General features: G+C 38.9%; 1 protein-coding gene across 13 annotated transcripts in view; it reads left to right on the top strand.

The window, feature by feature from the left end:
• Positions 1 to 747: 747 nt before the first annotated feature.
• Positions 748 to 22716, top strand: part of msi2b (musashi RNA-binding protein 2b) — a 224939-nt gene continuing 202970 nt past the window's right edge. For all 13 annotated transcript variants that reach the window (XM_056756457.1, XM_056756450.1, XM_056756455.1 and 10 more), the window contains exons 1-5: positions 748 to 930; positions 1276 to 1316; positions 1588 to 1669; positions 2070 to 2154; positions 6603 to 6644. In XM_056756457.1, coding sequence (XP_056612435.1) covers positions 869 to 930; positions 1276 to 1316; positions 1588 to 1669; positions 2070 to 2154; positions 6603 to 6644 — 312 coding nt within the window. In that variant the 5' untranslated portion in view covers positions 748 to 868. The remainder of the gene's footprint in view (positions 931 to 1275; positions 1317 to 1587; positions 1670 to 2069; positions 2155 to 6602; positions 6645 to 22716) is intronic.

Here is a 22716-nt window from a genome sequence, read left to right as displayed (position 1 = left end):
ACACCTCCCCACATGTGTTATAAATTGCCCAATAGTTTCTTTGCATAACAAAATATCTGTATATTACTCTGTTTGTATGTTGCATAATTGATTTGTATAATGTTTTTGTGCATATATTGTTTGTTTACTGTATGCTTGTATGTTGGTTAAACTAGTGAATGTATGAAAATTGACCCTGATTTGCATTACCATAGTTGACTGTACATATAGTGGTTAAATGATTGGTTATTATGGGGATAGTAGACTACATTAAATTGGTACAATATATTCAAATAAAACTATACTTAAACCATGGTTTATTTGGGTAAACGGTGCAAAGAAACGTGTTATGGCATATAGTGTAACACTGCGCCCTTCACCAAGTTAGGAAGGCTTCGTATAACAACTTACTTGATCACCAAACGTAATATTTACAAGTAATAATTCAAAATGAAGCACAAACAAAGTTCAGTTGAAACGTTCTAGCAATTTTATAACAAATACAATGCAAGTTGCGAATTTTCAACGGCTAAGATGTCAGAAGTCACCCTTAATGTCAATATCATTATCATCGCTCAGCCTACGCAATGTTTCTGTTTGTTTAAGCGCAAGCAGCGAACATCGAAAACCAACAACATAAAGACAAAAATCCACATGCTCCGAGCCCCAAGTGGGCGTTACGGTGCTAATGACGTCAATGAAATGGGTTAGGTGACGAGCCCCTTCCACCCCGCCCCGCGCGGCTGAAGGGAGGGGGAGTGAGCCAGGCAGAGCTGATCCCACGTGTGACGCTCGCATTCCCGGCTCAGTAATATTCTCTTAGCGGGGCTACGGGTAGCGTTCGCTCTGACAGTGTGTGTGTTAGTTACTGGCCATAGTTGGGTTAGCAATGGAGGGAGACGGGAGCCAAGCCACATCTGGAAGCCCTAACGATTCGCAACACGACCCGGGGTAAGCCAGAGCCAGTGCTGACAGCACTTGACTTTTCTTGTCTCTTTTCGTCCAGTGACATGATTCAGGGAGAGAGTGTTTTTAAAAGCGCTCCTCTCCAATGCATTGGCATTGGCGCAGCCTTCCGGGTGCGCGCAACTACTACACCTTTGTTTGATTTATACGAGCGTGCGGGCCTGCCCTTAGAGCAAAGCTCCGTAAAAAACACGCACGTCTCTCTTCTCCTCGATCTCTGCTTTGCCTTTGCTCAGCTCTGCTTTTTTGTCGCTAGCTAAGTAGTTAGCTGCACGTCAAAATGGCCGATCTGACATCTGGACTCACTTCTGCTGTGTTTTCCCCTTACAGTAAAATGTTTATCGGTGGCCTCAGCTGGCAAACTTCACCAGGTAAGGGCACGATCATTCCGTCTTATTTCCGACCCTTTGTCGGGCTGCGTTTTGTTGCGCGTCCGCGCTGGTTACATTGTATCCAGCGTTGCGCGCTGTGCGGGATATGTTCCGTGCGCGCAAGGTTATTTTCATTCCCAGTCATTTGAAGTCCTCTATTCGACCCCTGTAATACATCCAGGGGGGCGTTTAATAAAAAAAACTGATGTGGTGTATAACGCGCGGACGCTTTGCTTATGTGTCCTCTTTTTTCCTCCTGTTTGTTTCACAGACAGCCTTAGAGACTATTTTAGTAAATTTGGAGAAATCAGAGAATGTATGGTGATGAGGGATCCCACAACAAAACGTTCCAGGTAAAAATAACGTGATGTTTATTTCTTTAAAGCACTTTTATGCATAGCCATTACTGACATATTGCACGATTTTGCGCTGTTGTTCTTATTCCGCGATGCTCTTTTTTTAAGCGACGCTGTTTTCTGCATTGAATACAGACATTGATTTGGCATTACTAAACGCGTAATGGTAATACAAATGCTTTTTAACGCAATTGCAGGTGTTTCGTCTGTCGCACCTTAAGTGTCCTTGACAGACCTAAGGTGACATGTTGTGACAGATCTAATAGATTACTTTAAATGTTTAGTCAACCAAGTTCTTGTAACGTTTAACAATAGAATGGGAAGGAGTTAACACCCTTCACTAAGTTTACCTGTCAAACAAGCGCATCCTAATTTGTGTCTGGTGTTTGTTTTGCAGGGGATTTGGCTTCGTTACGTTTGCGGATGCGGCCAGTGTAGATAAGGTCTTAGCTCAACCTCACCACGAATTAGACTCAAAGACGGTAAGTTCGCTTTATATTTTGTGAAGTGCTGTTTAAACGTGCGTTTGTGTGACATTTAGTGGAGAAAAGACGCGCAGTCTCCATCTCTTCTCTGGTCGAGGCTCCGTGGCGTTTGTCATTGAAGCACGCGCGCGACAGCAGGGCACCTGACGCAAGTACTCGGGTAATTACTCCCGTCTTACCCCCGTGCCGCAATAGAAAGCCATGGGTTAAATCCTGTTGAGGCTGGGGGTAAGGACAGGACCTGCTGTGGAGGACGATGGTGACGTCAGCTGTGCATAGTGAGTGCTTAATGAAGGATTTGATGACATAAGACTTGCAGGGCATGACGCAGTACTGTGCACATTTATTCGGGACGATTGCAGGATGCTGTACGAAGTTGCTCGGGGCAAGGATCCACACTGCTTTATTATAAAACGGGCTGAATAAATCTGTTCATGGGCAGGTGCCATTATTTATAAAAACTAATTTCACCAGGCATATTTCTTTATTGTCGGTGTCAGTTAGGATTTTGTCGTTTAGGTTTGTGTTTAGTAGTTGAGATAGGGAGTGAGGTATATTTTTTGAATGTTATCATTATTATAAATAATTATACATTTTTGTTATTTCTTAAGTTTAACTAAATGTATACTTCATGTTTATAATTTTTGTTTGTTGGTTTATTCACTTCTAGCATTTGCTTTATTTTGAAAGGTGCCTAAAACAAATAAGTATGGGAGTATTATAGATTCTGACTTTTTTGCAAGGAATCTAAAGTTAAAAGAAACAGAAAGAATTTTATTAAGAACAATTTGATTTAGGGTTCAAATTATTATCTGCTAAATCATTTGTCATAATATTGTGAATTTAAAGTTTTCTCTTTAGTAGAAAAAATATATGGTTTGTTATGTAAATATGTAGAGTGAGGGTGATTTATAGTCACATCGACCAAAAATAAGTCGCCTGCTTAATGCAGCAACTCGGTTACGTAAATCGCACCAGAAATGAATTTAGATTTCTTTGAATCCCAATTTAACCAACCTTATCAAATAGCTTAATAAATTCTGGATTATATATTTTTTCCATATTTAAATCAATCATCTTTACTGTTTGTAGAAGCCGCTGCTAGTTACCTGTAGGAGTCCCGAATGAAAGAGGCTTTTATTTGGGATAGGGTGTGGACAAACACAGCCCTCACTGAGTCATTTTAATGGAAGCAGTGTTACTATCGAGAGAAAAAATGAATTTCGAGACATTCCCAGAGAAACGCTGCTATTCGTTTGTGGCTAATTCTTCTCCCAAAACACAGCATATTTGATGGTCCCGAAGCCCTCCATTTAAAACAACATGTAATGTGTGTTTCTGCGATAAGATGGGCATTCAAATAATTCTCTGTTCCTAGTTTAGTATATCATTTGTTGGGAAACTTTGTTGTGAAAGTGCTTTGTTAAACTTAGAAGCTTTCAAAGAGGTGTTTTAACAACTACAACAAATTAGCAATGTCAAAGAATTTGGAATATAATAAAAAAGAAACTACATTAAAATCAGCCAGAACAGAGGATCTATTTAAATTAGTTTGAATACGGTTTATACGTGAGGATGTAAAACGACACTTCCAAATTGGGGTTATGTGGTTGAAATTGCTAGTTGCTCTATATCATGTGACAAACTTGGTCATCAGATTAACCTGTTAAACTGTTTATTAGCTGCAGGTAGATTACTGTTTATCGTTTACTTAAATCTATCTCATATTTTCAAATCAACATTTAGAACCACAGGTGAATATTTGCAACCTGTCTTGGATCGATGGTCTAAATCTGCAGATGAACAGGTGTGCTATACATCATCTCTCTCCTCAAGTTTGTCATTGACTAATGTAAACTGAAAGCCATTAAGTGGCATTTCAGTCTGATCTAAAAAAAAAAAAAGAGTACATTGTATTGCACTAGTCCAAAGATGTGTATCTCGGACATCAAATGTGGGCCGCTAAGATTACATAATGAGTGCAAGCATGGGTACCTCTAGTATTGTAAGTAAAAGTGGGTCAAGGTTTGACGTTTCAAATGCTCTTAAATGGCTGGAGAAAAAAGAAAAACTAGCATAGCAGCAACGTGCTCGGGATTGAAAGAGATTGAGATCATGAGGAAGGTAGCGGCTACATCTAAAGCAGGGATTACTGAGCTCAGAGTAGTGATGTCATCATCCGGGTCGAAGGGGGGAAGATGCGTGTCTTTTAGTGAGGCATGACCTCATTGGTAAAGGTGAAGTCTGGTGCGGTAGTTCCATGTCAGCTGCGAGGGAGTTGGGTTCTATGCAGTAGCGTGGAGGTGTGAAAACAACTTCAAATTGCTCTTGCTGTCGATAGCTTGCTTGTCAAGAAAGCTTGATGTCCTGTAACAGAAACAGCTTTTCAAACATTGCTGCTTTTAGAGAGATCAAGGCTCGCACTTTCATTCTTTCCCACATGTTTTCTTTGGTCCTTCACCCACAGTCGGCTGCATTTTTCATTCCAGTCCGTCCTTTCTTTTGTGGGCATTTGTGATTTGCATAATCATAACACACAAGCATATGTCGATTTGTATGTTTTTAAGATGTCGTATGTTTTTAAGATGTCGTATGTTAAATGCATGTTTAAGTTCAGGCTTACAAATGTATGAGTTTTCTTTTGAGCTTTCTGAAATCATGATTTTGAGGATTTTAATAAGCATCTTTACCTTTAGAGTTGCACAAATTCATTGCGTTTTCAGGGTTTCTTTTCCCGCTTTGCAATTTCCTTTCCAATCTTTTGTCACTTTTGAAGAGTGCAAATGGACCAGAGAAAACACGTAGAGAGATATTCATGACACACTTTTGATTAAAAGCTGTGTAATCTGCAAATCTGAAAGCCCGGGGTGAGAATTGCATTGTGTATTGACAACTGAAAGACTGTTGCCGGTTTCTCTAAAAGCAATCTGTTTTAGATTAAACACTTTTCTGGATGAATTAATGTATAACACAACAGCATCATTTCCCACCAGAAAGGTTTTTTTTTAAGTCGATGTATATTGCAATTCTGTTCAGGTCAAATTAATTTACCACGAGGACCCCCCTTCATATTTCACGTAAACATGTTTATTACTTCTCGCACGCTGTCACATCTCACGATCCTGCTTTTCTCTTTCGTAGCGTTTATACGAAGTGCAAAGCATTCAGACGCACGGTATATTTAAGAGCGATATAGCACTAATGGATCTTTTTCCCCTGAGTTATTTTTCCATTTAATGAGAGTGCAGAAGCAAGCATCTGTGGAAAGCAAGTCTTTGAACCGTTTTTATCCTCGCATGCATGATTATCTGTCGTGTTTCTAGTGCTTTGGCCGCCCGAGCTTTTGGCCCGTGTTTGGAAAAAGAGTTTTCTTTGTTTCAGTCTATGAATGTTTATGAATGTTTATGAATGAGTCTATGAATGTTTAAATGACCAAAGCAAATATCTTTCTCAACGGCAGGTCAACCAAGAACCTACGCTTCTTGTGTTATGTAAAACATCATAAAAAGAGCAGTAATTCTCTGTGATAGTAATAAATAGTAACGTTTTGTTTAATAACAAGCTAGTTAGTGGAAATCAATCATACTTCACAGATTTTAAAAACAAAAAAAATCCTGTGCATATATAAAACTTAAGCTTAGAAGCATCTATATTTTGCATTAATAATACAGTGACAGATAAAAGACAAATTACTAGATTACAATTGACACATTTATGTTGTTAATTTATTACACCGGGATTTGTTACGTTCCCAGGATGAATCCTAGAAGCGCTTTATGTAAATTTCAAATGCCCTTGATCATGGGTTGTATTTAATGTTGTTTCTCAATCGATGTGTGTGTGTGAAGTCACAGTGTTTGTAGTATAATGAAGTATAGACTTATCAAGCCAATAAACCAAGTAAGATTACAGCACTGCAAAAGCGCATCGTGGCCAAAGGCGTAACCCTTCATTCACTGTGGAGTCGAGTAAAAAGTCACCCATAATAATGATAATCCCTCCGGGGAAAAAGAGGTTGTGGGTATATTGATCAAATGCCCCGTCTTGATTCTTCACAAATCTACAGCACTTACTAAAACATCTTCCATCTTGTCGGCCTGACCTCCCCGGAGGCCAGAAACACTCCTTCAGCGAGTCTTTGAATTATCTCCGGTGTATCATACGATGCCACCTGTTTATTTATGTTGTAATGGAGCGATTATGCTGTAACCTGTGTAATGTTTTATTCGATTTTGTCATACACAGGCCTCATGCAACCAGCGTGTAATAACCCTGCGAGATTACACATGAGACACAGAGCATTGCATCATGATTAATACTATTATTTCCATGAAGGTTATCGAGTAGTCGCGGCACATCGCCAGCGCTTTCTAATATTTTGTAATTTTCCCCTTCACGTAACGCCTCGGTTTCTCATATTTCTCTCTTTTCTTTGTTTCATCTAGATTGATCCTAAAGTTGCCTTTCCAAGACGCGCTCAACCCAAGGTAAGAGCTGTTTGCTTTTCACTCTTCCTGCTCTCCCTCTCTTCTTTACATTTGCAAGTCTGCTTTGTTAATAGCGTGAGAGAGTAAATGTTTTCAGTGAAGTTGAACTGGAGTTTAAGCTGCGATGTTAAGTTAATGTCTGGCTGTTGTTTTTTTCCGGGCTTACGGTGACTTGTCTGTGTGACGGTGCGAGGAGAGACCGTGTTTAATTGTCAGATGTGGTGAATGAAGTTTTTGTTAATCGGAATCACGACTATGGCAATCGTTGAACCTTAGGAAGTGGCGCAGAGAAAATATTACACCGTTGCTGCTTTGTTGAGTGTAAAGGTTGAGATCTTTCATATCGGGGCGAGAGGTGGGAGGGTACTAATTAACTTTTTTTGTAAGCTTCGCTGCTTAAAAGTAAGATTATTAGAGAATGTTTTTTTTACGGAAAAGAAAGAAATGTTGCCCTCCGCTTTGAAATCCAGAGATTTAAAATCTTGTCTCGACAAGAACGTTTCTTTGTACATTTGTGCGTGTGTTTCACGGCTTAATGTCCTGTGTTGGCATCGAGCTTCCTCCTGCCTCTTCGCTTCAGACTGCCATGTCATCCAGATGGTCTGTGCCCCAGATTCTGTGTCTGCCGCACAGCCGCTTGCTTGGCCTCTCGGATGGAGCTGGGACGTCCCCCCTGGCTCAGCTACGGGCCACCAACACTTTTACCCACATTTGATCTAGAGAGGAAAGGTGAGAACTTTTACACTGACCTGAGATCAGCACAAGTGTTTTCTAGGGGCGATGGAGGATAGGGCGATTGTAGCAAGCAGATGGTACTAGATCAGGGCGGAATGGGAACCTCTGGCCCGTGCGAAGCTGGGGAGGGTGGTCCGTATGGTGACAGGTGTCCATTGCACACTTGTCTGGCTAATTGATATAAAGAACTTTCGCTCCGTCCAGAGCGGCGACTCATTGGAGGAGAAATGCTGTGCTGTTTTTCTCGCTCTCACGCACATACACATGCCAGCGAGGTCGGTCCAAATGCAGGCCGCAGGGCCCCAGGCCTAATGCTGTTTTTTGGCTCGGGTTGGGCGCGGGATGAATAGGAGTATTAATACTGGCAGGCTCAAGTAGCAGTTAGACTACAACCCTGTGGATATTTGCGTAGAGTCAGGGATAGTTGCGATTAATACCTTTAATGCAGAAATAAAACCTAATGCAATAAAAACCTTTATTATTACTCTAATGACAAGTCAATGGGTTAAGAGATAATGTTTTGTGGGAACTTGGCAGAAGTGAGTATTTAGATTCATTTTCTTGTGATTCTTCGGATGAAGAATAAAAATACAGTTCACTGTAAAATGGAAAAGTACACACAAAATATAGCTGAATAGCCCCACTGTCCTCACCGTGTGAGGCTGGAAGGCTTTTTATCTCCCAACAAAAGCAGCAGAAAGGAACGGTGGATTTCTTTTTTGTGATTGTGTTTAACGCCGCAGAAGTTTTACCACAACCGTAGGTCGAGATTGCTTTTTTGCCGTATTTGTGATTGGACTTGTTGTTTCGCACTACTCTCCCCCAACACGGCTCTGCATGTCCCGACAAGATTTTAATTGATAGTGGGACTGAAGCCACTTTTGGTAGGGAATGGATTTTTTGCAGGTCTGATATGGCCCTCCGAGAAAACGTTACTTTCATCAAGCCCACGGCTGCATAATCCTTTCAATCAAGTTACCGATGCTTCACCAGCTGCCGTTGTGTGGTTTTAACAAGCCTCTAGGTGCAGTAAGGCGATGGAAGATCATCTTTATGTGATGGCCCATTTGTTTTGCACTGATTCTTGTCCCTTCCCATTGATCATGTTGAAACTCGCACCGCTGCCAGTTGCTAATTTAGTGGGGCAGTATTTATCTTTGAGACGTTTGTGGATGAGGCATTGCGTTCGAGAGTCATTTATTTCAAAACAGTTTATGTCCTGAAATAGGTTCGCAGATTAGAGGAAAGATCATTTAATGTTGAATGTTGCATCTAACATGGTAGAAAAACTTTATTGTAACATGTAGTGCGTTGTAGGGCTGTTCAACGATTAATCTTTAAATATTTAATTTAAATGATATATATATAAACATTTATTAATGTGGATAGTTTATATTTTTCTTAAATATGTACATGTATGTGTTGATGTTTATAAATACAGAATTAATATGCACAATTCACAGACATATATTATGTAACCACAGACTTTCATTCTGGATGCCATCACAATTAATCATTGAACAGCCCTATTGGATTCATACTTTAAATGTTTTTGTTTTTTTTCTTGATGATAATTCGGTCTTCATTTACTTGCCCTTATCACATTCCCTGTTTTTCTATAGGAAAGTTAACTGGACTTTCCAAGCTCTCTTTTGTATTATTAAAGTGAATAGACACTAGGTCTGTCAAGCTCTTAAGAGGACAAAAATAGCAAAAAGTCGTTCGAACGACCGTATTATTCTGATGCTGTACAATAGCTTTGTCTATTTTGCCTTGAATGTCTTGCTTGACAGCTGTGGTGACCATTTACCTTTATGGTATATGGAAAAGAAAAGTTTGTGCAATTTGCTATAAATATTTATATAATATAAAACAAATAATTTATTCACCCTCACTTTACTCGAAAACTGGATGACCTTCTTTATTCAGTGGAACACATATAATAAAGAAGGTCATACAGTTATCGCGTGAAGAGAGGGTAAAGAAATGATTTGAAAATGTTTTTGGCGCTGTTATTTATTGTTTAAAAATCCCTTAGAAAAAATATAATAAAGCTATTCACACGTCAACATACGATTCCATTTATCATATCATTAGCATTAGCCAACGTAAGCTAACAACGAACTATATATATTTTAAAAAGTATATATTTATTAATATGCTAATATTAGTTAATACCAACACAACTGTTCATTGTTAGTTTGTGAATTAACTAATGTTAACAAATACATGCTTTGGTTTGAAAAAAAGAAATGTTGAAATTAACAATGTATATATAATAAATCCTGTACTTATGGTAAGTATTTACCATTCATTGTTTGTTCAATTCATACCTTATTGTAAAGTATTACTAATCACTTCTGTAAAATTGACTCTTTTATTTAATTTTTTTACTTCAAAGAAACTCAACAAGAGTACCATGTAACACTTCAATAAAATAGTCAAAGATCTAAATCAACGGTCTTGCCCGGCATGGTCCAAAATCTTTCTCCCTTTTTTTGGAAATCGGAGAGGTTAGTTTAATTGCTCCTTGCTCGCGTTTCTTGACCATGGAAGTTACAACCTGTTTATGCCTCATGGGCTTTCATCCGCTGCCTCTGGCTAGCAGCCTCTGGTTTTTTAAAGATTATTGTGTCATTTTTGCTGACACTAGTTCAAAACACTGTTAGACAGCGTATAATGAGTTTGCATTCAGAGCTCAAAGCAGCCACCTTCGGGTCCTTAAACTTGATTTCGCAGGAGTCTCACCAATCAGTGCCAAGCCACTGGCTATAATCAGGCTAATGAGTGACATTATCTACAAAAGTGGGCGCTATGCTTGAAGTACAGCAATACTAGAAGGTGGGGATGGAGGCAATGGTGGGGTGAAACTGGAGTTAAAAGGCCCAGCACACAGCATAATGGTACCCTTCAGCTCCAAAAGCACAATACACAAACCAGCCCGAGTGTAGATGTCCTGGCATTTACCCGTGTGAGTGCTGTCAAAACAATGCATGAGCAAAAGCTACATCCCCAATTCCACTCTTTCCGCAGACGCCCTGCACGGGACAGGCAGTAAGTGGGGGTTTTTACCGGTGTGTGTGTATATGTTTTTTTTGTGCTCGCTCTCTTTGTCATTTTTTTGGAGTGTGTAAAAATATTTGCACATAGAGGACTGCGAAACTGCAAAGCTGTCGTTACCTGTGGCGCGAGATCGCGCACGGCAGTGTGAAAACTCCAGGCCAAGTTTTTAATGAAGTCCAAAGGTGGTGCCGTGTGAAGTGCCGTGTGAAGTGCCCAGCCCCCAGCGGACGTTTTCTCGCTCCTGGTTAGAAAAGATGGCACTGTGGGCCCATTGACTCCAAACGCCCGACGCCAATTAAAAATCTCGGCTCAGTCCTGCTTGGTTCTTTTATTTCCGCCACCACAGTCCCGACAGCTTGGTGAAACAGCCTCTTGACTCGTTTGAATTTCCAACAGGTGTTTTTTCATCCTCGTGGGCTGAGAAAACAGATTTGATAACAGGGTTAAATCTGTTGCCGGTCTTTGAAGTCGGAGCGACTTGATGTAAACATTGCGTGGACGTTCAGTGACGAGACGTTTCGATGTTTAAAGATAAAGGGAAAAGAAAGGTTGTAGATTAAGGGAATAATTCATCAAAAAGAACATTCTGTCGTCATCTACTCGCCCTCTTGTCGTTTTAAACCTGTATGAAGATATTTCGAAGAAAGTTGGTAACTGAACGGTAGTACCCATTTACATCTAATGTATAGACAGAAAACCAATGCTTATCATAGGGTACTGCTGTTATTCAACTACCAACATTCTTCAAAATATCTTCTTCTCTTCTGCAGATAAAAGAAAGTCATAGATGTTTCAAATGATGAGAGGGCTAGTAAATGATGTCAGAATTTTCATCTTGTGGACTATCCCTTGAAGAGAGACCGAGAAACCAAGAAAACCAACATTTGTTTGACATGCATCAAACGCAGTTGTGTATTGATGTTGTGGGATATAATAGTGTAATGCGGTACATGTTTGTAAAAGTAGTCACATGACAAATCGAATACGCCAATTTTGCCTTTTCTTTCTGATTAGTGGAATCTTTAAGGGCACCCGTGTTGGGTCTTAAATCACCGGGTGACTCAACACAAGTTTGAAATCTATAGAGCTCAGTAGTACCGCTGTGGCCTTCCCACCGCTAACTTCTGTTGAGTGACACTAATGAGGAGAGCCAGCATGCAGGAAACAAAAGGAAGCAAGCTTTTCTGGACATAGCCATTGACAAAACCCCTTTAAGATCTCAACACTCACCGCAGTCGTTCTCCGAACCCCCCCAATCGCCTCTCACAGAATTCCGTTCTCAAAAGACACAACTCTCAGTTAGCATGGCTCGGAGAACATGGTGTGTTGGTGCTTTTCCTTTGATTTGTTTTGATTAGCAGGATGTAAGGGATCTAATTGAATCCCGTTCCAGAGAGTATGACAACACGTCTCACGCCGAGCCAAAACAAGTGAGAATAGACAGAGAAAGGGTCCAGATGCATTCTGCACTTGCATGTTTGGATCTGTGTTGGGGCTGCTATCCGCTACATCATACCTGTGCCGGGTTGAGATGGAAAGGAAGATTTTGTCTGCCCATACTGAACGTTAAAATATAGAAAATTATTGAATCATTTATTGTATTCCTCGTGTCATTTTAAACATGTATGGCTTTCTTTCTTCTGCAGAACACAAAAGAAGATATTTTGAAGAACGTTGGTAACCAAACCACATTGGCCCCCTTTGACTTCCGTTATATAACTGTTTTTTTTTCCAAAAATCTTTTTTTGTGTGTTCAGTTTTAAAGACAACATGAATAAATGATGACAGAATTTTATTTTTGTAAACTATCTCTTAGACCAGTGGTTACCAACCCTGCTGCTGGAGATCGACCGTCCTGCAGACTGTAGATCCAACCCTGCTTCAGCACACCTGTCTGTAATTATCAAGCAAACCTGAACACCTTGATTAGATAGTTCAGGTTAGTTTGATTGGGGTTAGAGCTGAAATCTTCAGGACGGTCGATCTCAAGGAGCAGGGTTGGTGACCACTGCCTTAGACCAACCTACTGAGATATTGATACTATATTCCCATCACTATAATTGACACAATTTTGGAAATGTACACACCAGCCTGCTTGAACCTTGACCCTAAACCTATTTATTCTGTCTTTGTCATTCTACCTTTTTCATTTGTTCACACTCGCTACCTATTCAGAAGTAAACCGATACACACGGCCTTTCAGAAGCTAGCCCCAATCAATGGCGGATCACTTTATCTTTTGAAACCGAAGGAAAGTTAACTAAAAATGTTGGTTTCAGCCTCGCTTCTGTGTTGCACTGTGTCGGTGTGCCAGTTCCACAAACAAAATTTTTCAAAGGAAAGATTTCTGTGTGACATTAACTGAGTGGAAAGAACAGCAATAACAAAGAGGGTGTTGTGTTCTGCCTCCCAGCTAAAGACACAGTGTGAGCCGGACCAAATGTATTACTTGACCCTTACCAGCGCCAGCGTTGAACTTGCACTAAGATATATGAAATTATTCGTGATATCCTTTCTCATGGGATGGTTGCATACGAAGCCCCATTTACACCTGGTTTTAACATCTGTCTGAGGTGATCTGATCATTGGCGGTCATCTGAGATGCCAAGTGTGTCTGCGGTGGCCACTTTTGTTATCCAGTTTCAGGGGAGAGTCTGCATGCATCACTTAATGCATCAGTCTGTACGTTAACATGCACAAATTTAATTTCAGTAAGATTAAAACAATTATTGTCTTGAATATGTCGTGTAACACTGACCAAAGTTTGGTATAGATCTGTAATACCTTTGAGATTTATTGTAAACTTCGACAAACCTTTGTCAAGGCAACATTTCATTTTCTTGGTAACACCTCATAATAAGGTTGTATTTGTTAACATTACTTAATGCATTAGCTTACATGAACTAACAATAAACAATAGTTAATAATCAGCATTTAATAATCTTAGTCCATGTTAATTTCAGTTACTATATTCTTAAAATCAAACTGTAATGTTCCATGAATTTGCATGAACAATTATATTGATACTAACAGAGGATGAGATTAACAAGGATGAATATATGCTGAAAATCTAAATTGATAATTTTTCGTTTGTTAGTTGTCGCAATTCCAATTGTTAATTGTGTAAATGTTAACAAATACAATCTTTTTATAAACCGTTTTAACTTTTTTTAAATTTTATATTGAAATATGCATCTTTAAATTTTAATTTTAATTGCAGATGTGGTTCCTATAAAATGTATTTTGTATTTTTTTAAGTAGACTGATTTAAACCATTTATTTATTTTGTCTTATTAGATGTTAATATTAGGTGTAAACGGAGCTGTGGTTCTGATTGGTTTGCCAATCTGTTTCTATTCTGCTGCATAGAAATGTACACTTTTTTTACGCACATTTCATGCTCAGTAATGTTCGTTGTGTTTGCTTTCTAAGCCCATTTTATTCAAGTTTGATAAAAGTCTTGAACAAAATAAGACAATACTGCATTACTTCAGGCCACCTTTGACTTTGCCTCAGGCTGTCAGGACTGGAAGCATGTCAACGCTGCAGACAGGTTATTACGCTGTGACCAACTCTGTACGGAGCATCCTGGAGCTTTCATTTAAGGTTTCCCAGAGTGGAAGGCTGCCAAGTCTGCCAGAACTCTTGTAGGAGCAGACAAGCTTCCAAATCCGCCAAGTCGACGCTGTGGCGTGCCTCTCTTTGATGCTGTGGTTACCTGCCGTGTCCTATGCACAGTACCGCTGTAGCGTCGAGGCTTTCGGCCCACACACTCCGCCCTCTGACAGCCCAACACTGTGCTGCCGGCTCTCATTGTCTTTTTTTCTCTCTCTCTGTCTGGGAGACCTCACACGAACTTGCAGCGTAGGTGATTCGCAGCGTTGCAACTGGTATTCAATTGCTATCAGTTCTAACAGCCTTTTATTGTGTTCAAAAGCATCTACTTTGTACGCTTTTGACCTTGATGCTCAGGCCGCAGTCAAACATATTTTTCCCTCTGCGTTGCTTTGATGTGTCGGATATTGACGTTTCTGACTGCATGGAAGATGTGCACGCTGCGTCCCTCTCTCTCTGTGTGTTGGTGAAATGAACGGTCTGTGCAATCAGCGCACTGCTGTTGGGCCGGTTGAGGCTCCTCTGACCCGCCGCGTGCTTGTCCTTGTACCGTGATTGTCCTTCACTTCATTGCAGTACTCAGCTCTTCTCCTCCACGCGCCTCGGTCACTTATCTGACCAGGTAGCTGATATGTTTTCTTTTCGGATTTCCGCTTGATTTTAGTGTACCTGTGCAAGGGCATTTCATTGGCACTAGACTTGTATCTGTATTCATTTAATGTTTTATATAATATATATATTATATATATAACCACAATATAATTTTGCAACATATTATGTTGCATTTAATATTATTATCATGATATTTAATTATTTAACTATCATTGAATAGTAAAATATTTCCTTTCATCATTAGCAACACATTCATATATAACTAGTGCCATGTAGCTTTTCATTTATTAAATTTGTTAACTGTCGAAGCCCTTTTTGAGCCTACACATGAAAATGCATGTATGGCGGCAACTTATGAATTCTTTGGAATACAGACTTACAGTTGGTCTCGTTTGAAAAAAGAATACTAGCTGATTATTGCAAAATATATATATATCACACACACACTCAAAAAAGATACGTTGTTAGGTTTATCGTAAAAAATAAATAAAAAAAGGTTATACATAAAAAATACGGGTCGCAGAAGGATAACCAAAAATCTTAGCACACTCAGTCAATTACTCTCCCTACATAAATTATTTAAAGAAACACCAAATTAATCTGTATTCTAGAGTCCTAGAAATTTCCAATGATATATAGTTTGTCATGATTCGATTAGAAATTACATGCACAATATTGACACAAACGTAGCTGTCCCGTATACGGAACGGGTGACAGTTAAACAGCTACCTGCTTTTACAGTAATAAATTAGCCTGTACATTCTTTTTGTCGCTGGTTTTGTTTGTTCCCAATGGCAAAGATTACATATTCGTAATCTTTCATCTATTGATTGAATTCGATTGATTTAGAATTATTCTGTATATTTCTAACAATATTGCACAAATCAATATAGTACAGTGATACAGGATTATTGTCTACAGGCAAGTCTTGTCGACACTTTTGTTGTCCCGTCACCTCTTTTTTTATGTTCCACCACTGCAATTCTACTGGAATTATAACCATATTTCATAAGGTGGCGAATTTGTATGAATTCGGATGATATGGATCGTACAAAAACGTACGGTTTCAAGAATTAGACTCCTTGTGAAATAGCTACAAATTGTCGTAAGATTGGTCCCATAATGCACACAGGCTGGGCCTGGCCCTAAAAATCCAACCTGATCTCACGAGAATTTGTAACTATATTACGAGGTGGCTAATTGATATAAATTTGTCCGATGTGAATTGCACAAAAATGTACGATAATTAGCAATACTGAAGCACCTCCCCTAACCCCACCCATAAACCTAATGTCATTGCTACGAAGCAGATTGTACTAAAAAATACAAATAAGATCGTACAAATTCACACAAAGTAGCCAACTTGTAAATTGACACGAATTCCTGTGAGATTCAGTTAAAAAATCACAGGACTCGATTTATTTCTTAAAGTTTGGCCTCCTTTGGCTAGATAGAGAGTCCCCTTCGTGATTGAGCATGACAACAATCTTTTCTCCTAGACGACAGAGTGCAGGTTTCCAAAGGTACAAAAATGTTCATCCCGTTTGTGTGGTAGACCAGTGCACCAGGCGCATCTATTTGTCTGCTGTGTGTGCTCTGCTGTCAGGCCTTGGCATTTTTCATTGGCTCCGAATGTGACTAGTGACGGACACCCCCTTCAGAGGCGACGCCTCCTCCTCCCCGCCCTCTCTGGTTAGCTGGAGCCTTTGCTACCGCATGATAAATCTGATGCTAAATTTAGAGGCCGTTTCTCTCGCACAGAGAGAGAGAGATTACTGGCATAGAGAAAGAGAGTGAAAGTAAGAGAGTGTGTCTGCGAGTGTCGCAAGCTCGCTATCCACAACAAATCCATTTAAAAAGAGACAACATTTTCTCCCCTCACAAGGGCTATTGTTGCCTCGGATTTTCCATTGTGTGATTTATTTATTTCCGCTTGTTTTTTAAACCGCTCATTGTTGCTTTATTCAGTGCGCTACTATTTGGAAATACAGACTATTTGGCAGTCCTTTATGCCTTTATAATGAGTTTTTCCATTCGTAAGGTCCATCAGTGACTCCAATTACAATCTCGACTGCCTTTTTCTTTAAAAAGACAAAAGTCAAACAGCTTTTTTATAACTCATTGGATTCCTATTTGTTTAATTTGCCCTTTTAGCCCGACTGTTGTCGTATTTATACGCTTGGACTAACCTTTAATCTCATATGCCCAGGCTTTCTACCCATTTTGTCTACTTGTTTGTTTGGCAGTTGTATTGCGGTGCCGTTATGTAATGGTGAACTTGCAAAGGCCGGGCTGCATATGCAGACGCAATCTCAGCTTTGGGATTAAGTTGATCTCGTTCACTACTCGGGTCCCTGAGAAACCACTTACCTTCATTTTCCACAATGTCGCCGTGGGATTTCATTTGATCTTTAAAAGCAGATGGCACACCAGCCACGTCTAAGAACAAAACAAGCGCCATCTTTTATATTGACCAAAGATTTGGACAAATGCACTTAACGTAGCGAAGCATCAAAGAAAAGCAGCCTTGAGTGTGACCGGTTATCAACAGCTGTTAGCTTCGATGGCGTATGCTACGCTTTTGATGTAGCGGGAAAGGGCAAATTTGGGTCTGTGTGAAGTACGCGGGGAGATGGGAACTTGCTGGGGAAGTTTTTTTTTTTGTAATGCTGATACAGCTGAACCAACAGGAGGGACGGTGCACTTGAGAGGACTGACCTCCTTTACTCCCCTCGATGCCAAAACAAACTCCCACCTTCTCGAGACTCAGTCTGTGTGCTGTGCTCTAATTCACAGGTGTCTCGCCTGACCTATTTCATTATCATTCTGTGTACAGTGATTCCCAGCCAGGGGTATGTGTACCTCAGGGGGTACTTAATCTGGTTCTGATTTTGATGTTAAACCTGTAAAACACGAACAATAAAAGATTAAATAGACAAATCGTAAAGAATTCTAGTAACACTTCAGTATGAGGGGCAAATCTCACTATTAACTAGTTGTTATTAGCATGCCTATGGCATATTGGCTGTTTATTAGTACTTATAAAGCACATATTTTGCATGACCATACTCTACATCTCTAATCCTACCAAATAGCTAAACCCAACAACTACCTTACTTACAAATTAAGAGTTTATTGGGGGGGAAGTCGTAGTTAATGTTTTGTTAATAGCGAGAATAGCTGCCTATCCTGAAATGTGACCAAAATCCCCTTTTTACTTCAAAACGATTTGTGAAAATACCAAATAAAATACTGATGATGTGGCTTCTTCAAGTTTGTTTAGCACATACAGAATTAAATGTATCTTTGAGAATATAATACAAAATAAATAAATAAATAGAATTGGTATCGGTAGTATTCATCGGTTGAATGCTAATATTTAACGGATACCTAGTGTGAATACCTGCTGAAAAAACAATAGACACCATCTCAGAAAATCTTATGGTTATAATGGGGATTGTTTTGATTTTAATAGAAACTCTACTGGAAATGTGTTGGTTTATATTGGTGAGATGGTTATGCCTAAAACACACTACATATATAATTGTATAATCATTTTTATGTCAAACAGCTTAAGGTTTATACAGGTATTTGATGTGGGAACCATTAGAATTTCTCTTGTTTTTTTCTTTGGGAATGAAAAGGTAACTGAGCCTTGCAGTTGATGCTGTGGGGTTACATAAGACAAAAGATTGGAAATCACTGGTTCAAAGCATGTTTACCGTAATGAGCCGGTGAGTTTTTCATTGCTTTAAATATGACACGAGCTGATTTATATAACCAGCGAAGCTCAAACAACCCCTTATTCACCAGCAGATTTTTATTTGGAGTTCTTAAACCAAGTGTCATCACATTTTTCCTCTCAGGTTTTAAAAATAAGTCTCCTGTAGGCTTCTTCTCTGGTGAATGCATGAAGGCCCATTAGGACAGTCTGCCTGTTAAAGTTCCAAATGGTGTAGCCTTTATTTTTGGCCCTGTCCTGCCTATTGCCTTGTGTTCTGAGAGTGCTAGCTGTAAGATATTGATATGTCTCTCTCTCTCTCTCTCTCTCTCTCTCTCGCTCTCACTCACCCACTCACTCAAAAGTATACAAACATAGACAAACACACATAAACGTTGAAGGTTACACAGTGTTTCCTAGAAGACTTCAGGCTGATTTAAAATTCAATAACCTCCCTGATTTACATTTTTAACATTGCTCTCTGAACAGTCCACATTAAAGTAAGCGTTATTGGGCTCATTTCGAGTGGGACATAATAACGGCTTTCCAGTGAGCGAGTGAGTAATCAGAGCCATTTCAGCAAGGAAGAGAGTTGTCTGACTGATTCAGACCATAATACAGACCATTGACTCCTGTGTTCTTTTCAGACCAATCCGTTTGACTGTTTCATTAAAAACAGCTGCCTAAAACCAAGGAATTTCTTCATTAATCTGAAAGCATGTTGTTTTAATATATAAAACCGCTGTAGTTGCAGCAGTGCTATTTTCATATGCCAGAGGAGAACTGACTCTCCCGGTTGAGAGAGTTTTTTCTTCTTCTCCACTCATATACACATATACATATACATCTATAGCTATTTGGTTCTTTGCCACCATGCCACTGGCTTACTCACTGGGAGACCGCTGATTTTGTAAAATCCATAACAACTTGCATTTAATAACACACAATGCACATTAACATATTTTAACAAATATATTCTTTACACAGGTTTTGGTATTATTGCATATTGTTCTGGTATATTGTGATTTTAGGCTCCCAGTCCTGATAACAAAATTAAAAATTAAAACATACCTAAATAAAATATATTTCAGACAATCCACTGACATTAGTGTACATTACATAGAAAAAAACTTGCAATAAAACCATGTTTTTTTTTAATACCCTATATTCTCTTGAATTTTCCCCAAGTATTATTATTAGTAATTTTTTGTAATATTCTATATTTTTATACATAATATATAACAAAATCATATAATATGTATTATAATTCATAACCTATATAATATAGTCATTTGAAACATACTATTTTGCATATGTCTATATACTATTTATAATATATCTATTAGAATGCAGAACATATATAATATTAAAAATTACTGTATTGTATATGTTCTATATTATGATAAATACTATATTAATACATAACAAAGTAAATGTTTGTGTGTTATAATATAGACTGTATATAGAATTATATACACGCATATATAAATGTTCTAATATTATATAATAATATAATTTAGTTATGGAATAAATTTTATGTTCTATATTGTAATACACATTGTATAAAACAGAAATGCTAATGCTTATATACATTAGCATTTTTTGTTTTTCATGTAATGATGTTTCATTTACATAATTAAATTATTTGTGTAATTTTTTTATTTATAGTCTACTATACATTTATGAATAATATTGGACTTAAGTCGGTCATTAATTCAGATGAACATTTTTTGATGTTTCACTGAAGGTATACGGACATCATAGATGTTGTACACAGGGCAAGTGTTATGTTTACCAGCAGTGCTAATTATTCAAAAGACCCTGATGCAGTGATACAATTAATCACAGTCATTTATCTGTGGCTTACTGGCTAGTGTCTGAGATGAATAATTAAGCTAGTTATTAGTAAAATGAACAGCACATTAATTACCCATAGGCCTCCGCTGTTAAAGGTTGCATCTCTGTGAATATGAAGGCAGCTCTTGTGCGGCGGTTTCTCTGGTATTGACGTTTAACGTCTCATGTCCGTGTTCCAGGCTTCGGGTCTTTAACCTTCTCGGTTAGTGCAGTTCAGAGAGAACGTGCAGCTTGTTGGTAATCGACAGAATAATTGGCAATCAATTATAAATGAAACAATGGCTCTGAACATACAGGAATGCCAATATCGACATAAAATTTTAATTATCAATCATAGACGGCCAGGGGAGGGTCTAAAAGAAGTGTCTGGTGTGTTTTGAAGGGTGATACAGCACATGACCCTTGCAAATGTTGGGTTATAGAGGTGAGGGACTCCTATACCTTGTGTTTGACCTGCTGGTCAATCTGACAGCTCTCCGTCTCACCTTCTCGACAGCTTGGTTTTTCAGTTTTAAATACCTGCAAATGGCTCATTTTGTCAAATTTACGAGTTTCCTCATAGCTATTAGACATGTACTAAAAGTCACAAAACTAACATTTTTATTTCATGCTATTTTATGAAAGTATCATTTCCAACGTCTCTGTTTGACAATGATTAATCGTCTGATCAGAATTCTGCCTTGTCCCGGTTAACCGTCTGCTTTTGTTTTTATGTAGTTAAGATGTTGACAAAAGCATAACAAGTTGCTTAGAAGTGCACTTTTTTGTCTAACAGCCATGGACACACACACGTGTATCCTGAAATAGTGAAAGCCGTTAATAATGTAATAAAGGATGGGAGAAAGGAGGGTCTGCACAGCTCATTCGCTTGAAGGTCTACAATATCAACTCCCCGCAGTGTTCCCTGGGCATGTGACCCCGGTTGCTACGTTACGGTGTTCAAATGCAGGTACGCTCCCCTAATGGGAAGACCCATGGAGCAGATAAGTACTGCTACTAGTCTGTTAACAATCAAAGCTGCACGAGATCTAGAAAAACTGAACGCGCAGGAAGCGTGCAATAACGGGAGACCATTTGGCCCAAGTCGGAGTGGTTTCTTAAATAATAACATCATTAAAGGAATCGCATCATCATTTTAAAGCGATCATAAGAGCCATTTTGGCTCCTGCTAGTGTGGAGATATGACACCCATACCAGGAAGTTCTCCATCTCTGATGGCTGTGGATAGTCAATGCATTGTGGGTAATGAGAAAGTTATGAAGATAAATGTCTGTTGGAGAGTAGGGGAGCGCAGGAGAATATAGATATAATGTTCTCACTGACCATACTACTCGGATGTAAATGTCTGCTTTATAGCAGTAACGCATCCATCGCTCGGGCATGTGCTCCATCACTCCATCCCTGTGGAGACGAGGCCAGATGATGCAAGAAGCCTGAGGTGGTCTGATCAATGGCGAAGTATAATTAGAAGTAGGAGTGTTTACCTTCAAGGCTGATGGAATTTGAGGGATGGGAATCGAAAGGAATTTAAGCAACGTTTCCAATGAACTGATCTTTTACAATGCTTGAATGTTTCTTTTGGTAAATAAAAATGCATGTCTGTTTTTAATGATGTTTTAATATGTTTAATTGACGTACCTTGTGTTTTGATAAATTCTGTTAAGAACTGCTTGGACTGATTTTGTCAGTGAGTCATTTAATTAGAAAATTAGTGTGTTTTGGAAGAACACAAATTAAAAAATAATTAAGAACTTAACCGTTTGAAAACCATTCTGTTATTCCGTAAAGGGATAGGTCACTAAAAAAGGAAAATTCTGTCATCATTTACATATCCTCATATGACTTATTCTTTTGCAGAACACAACAGAAGATATTTTGAAGAATGTTGGTATCCAAGCATTGACCCTCCCAATTGACTTCCAAAACCACTAGAATAGATGATGGAAGAAAGAGTTACATACAGGTTTTGAACCACATGATGGGGAATAAATGATGAAATCATTTTTATTTTTGTATGAACTATCCCTTTAATAAAATAGATCTTGTTCTTGGTTCCTTAACCTTGATTTGTGATCTTTGTGGTTGGGCATGTGCTTCCCTGCTCTTCATTTACCTTAAATGCTCAGCGTCTCTCAGTTCCTTGCGTAACAGGTAGCATAATCAGTTTTGCTAAATGATTTGCATGCAATGGAAATTTACTTTGGACAGCACGCAGATGAATGAGTGGATGGCAGTGAGTGTACTGTATAGTAGTTGACTCTCCATACATCAGCTTTTCTTTGAAGAAAATAATTTTAGATGCTGGACATGGATGGATCAATGGGGCCAGTGATTGCCGGGGGCTTTGAGCTGAGAGCCTTGACATATTTTTCACAAGTATAGAATGAGTGCCAATAATATGATAAAATCCCCAAAACTTAAACCACACACGCGGCCATTATTTTAGGAGCGAGGTGGACAGAAATGTCA

Source organism: Triplophysa dalaica, chromosome 9 (genome assembly GCF_015846415.1).
Source record: "Triplophysa dalaica isolate WHDGS20190420 chromosome 9, ASM1584641v1, whole genome shotgun sequence".
NCBI lineage: Eukaryota > Metazoa > Chordata > Actinopteri > Cypriniformes > Nemacheilidae > Triplophysa > Triplophysa dalaica.
This window is presented reverse-complemented; position numbering and strand designations above follow the sequence as displayed.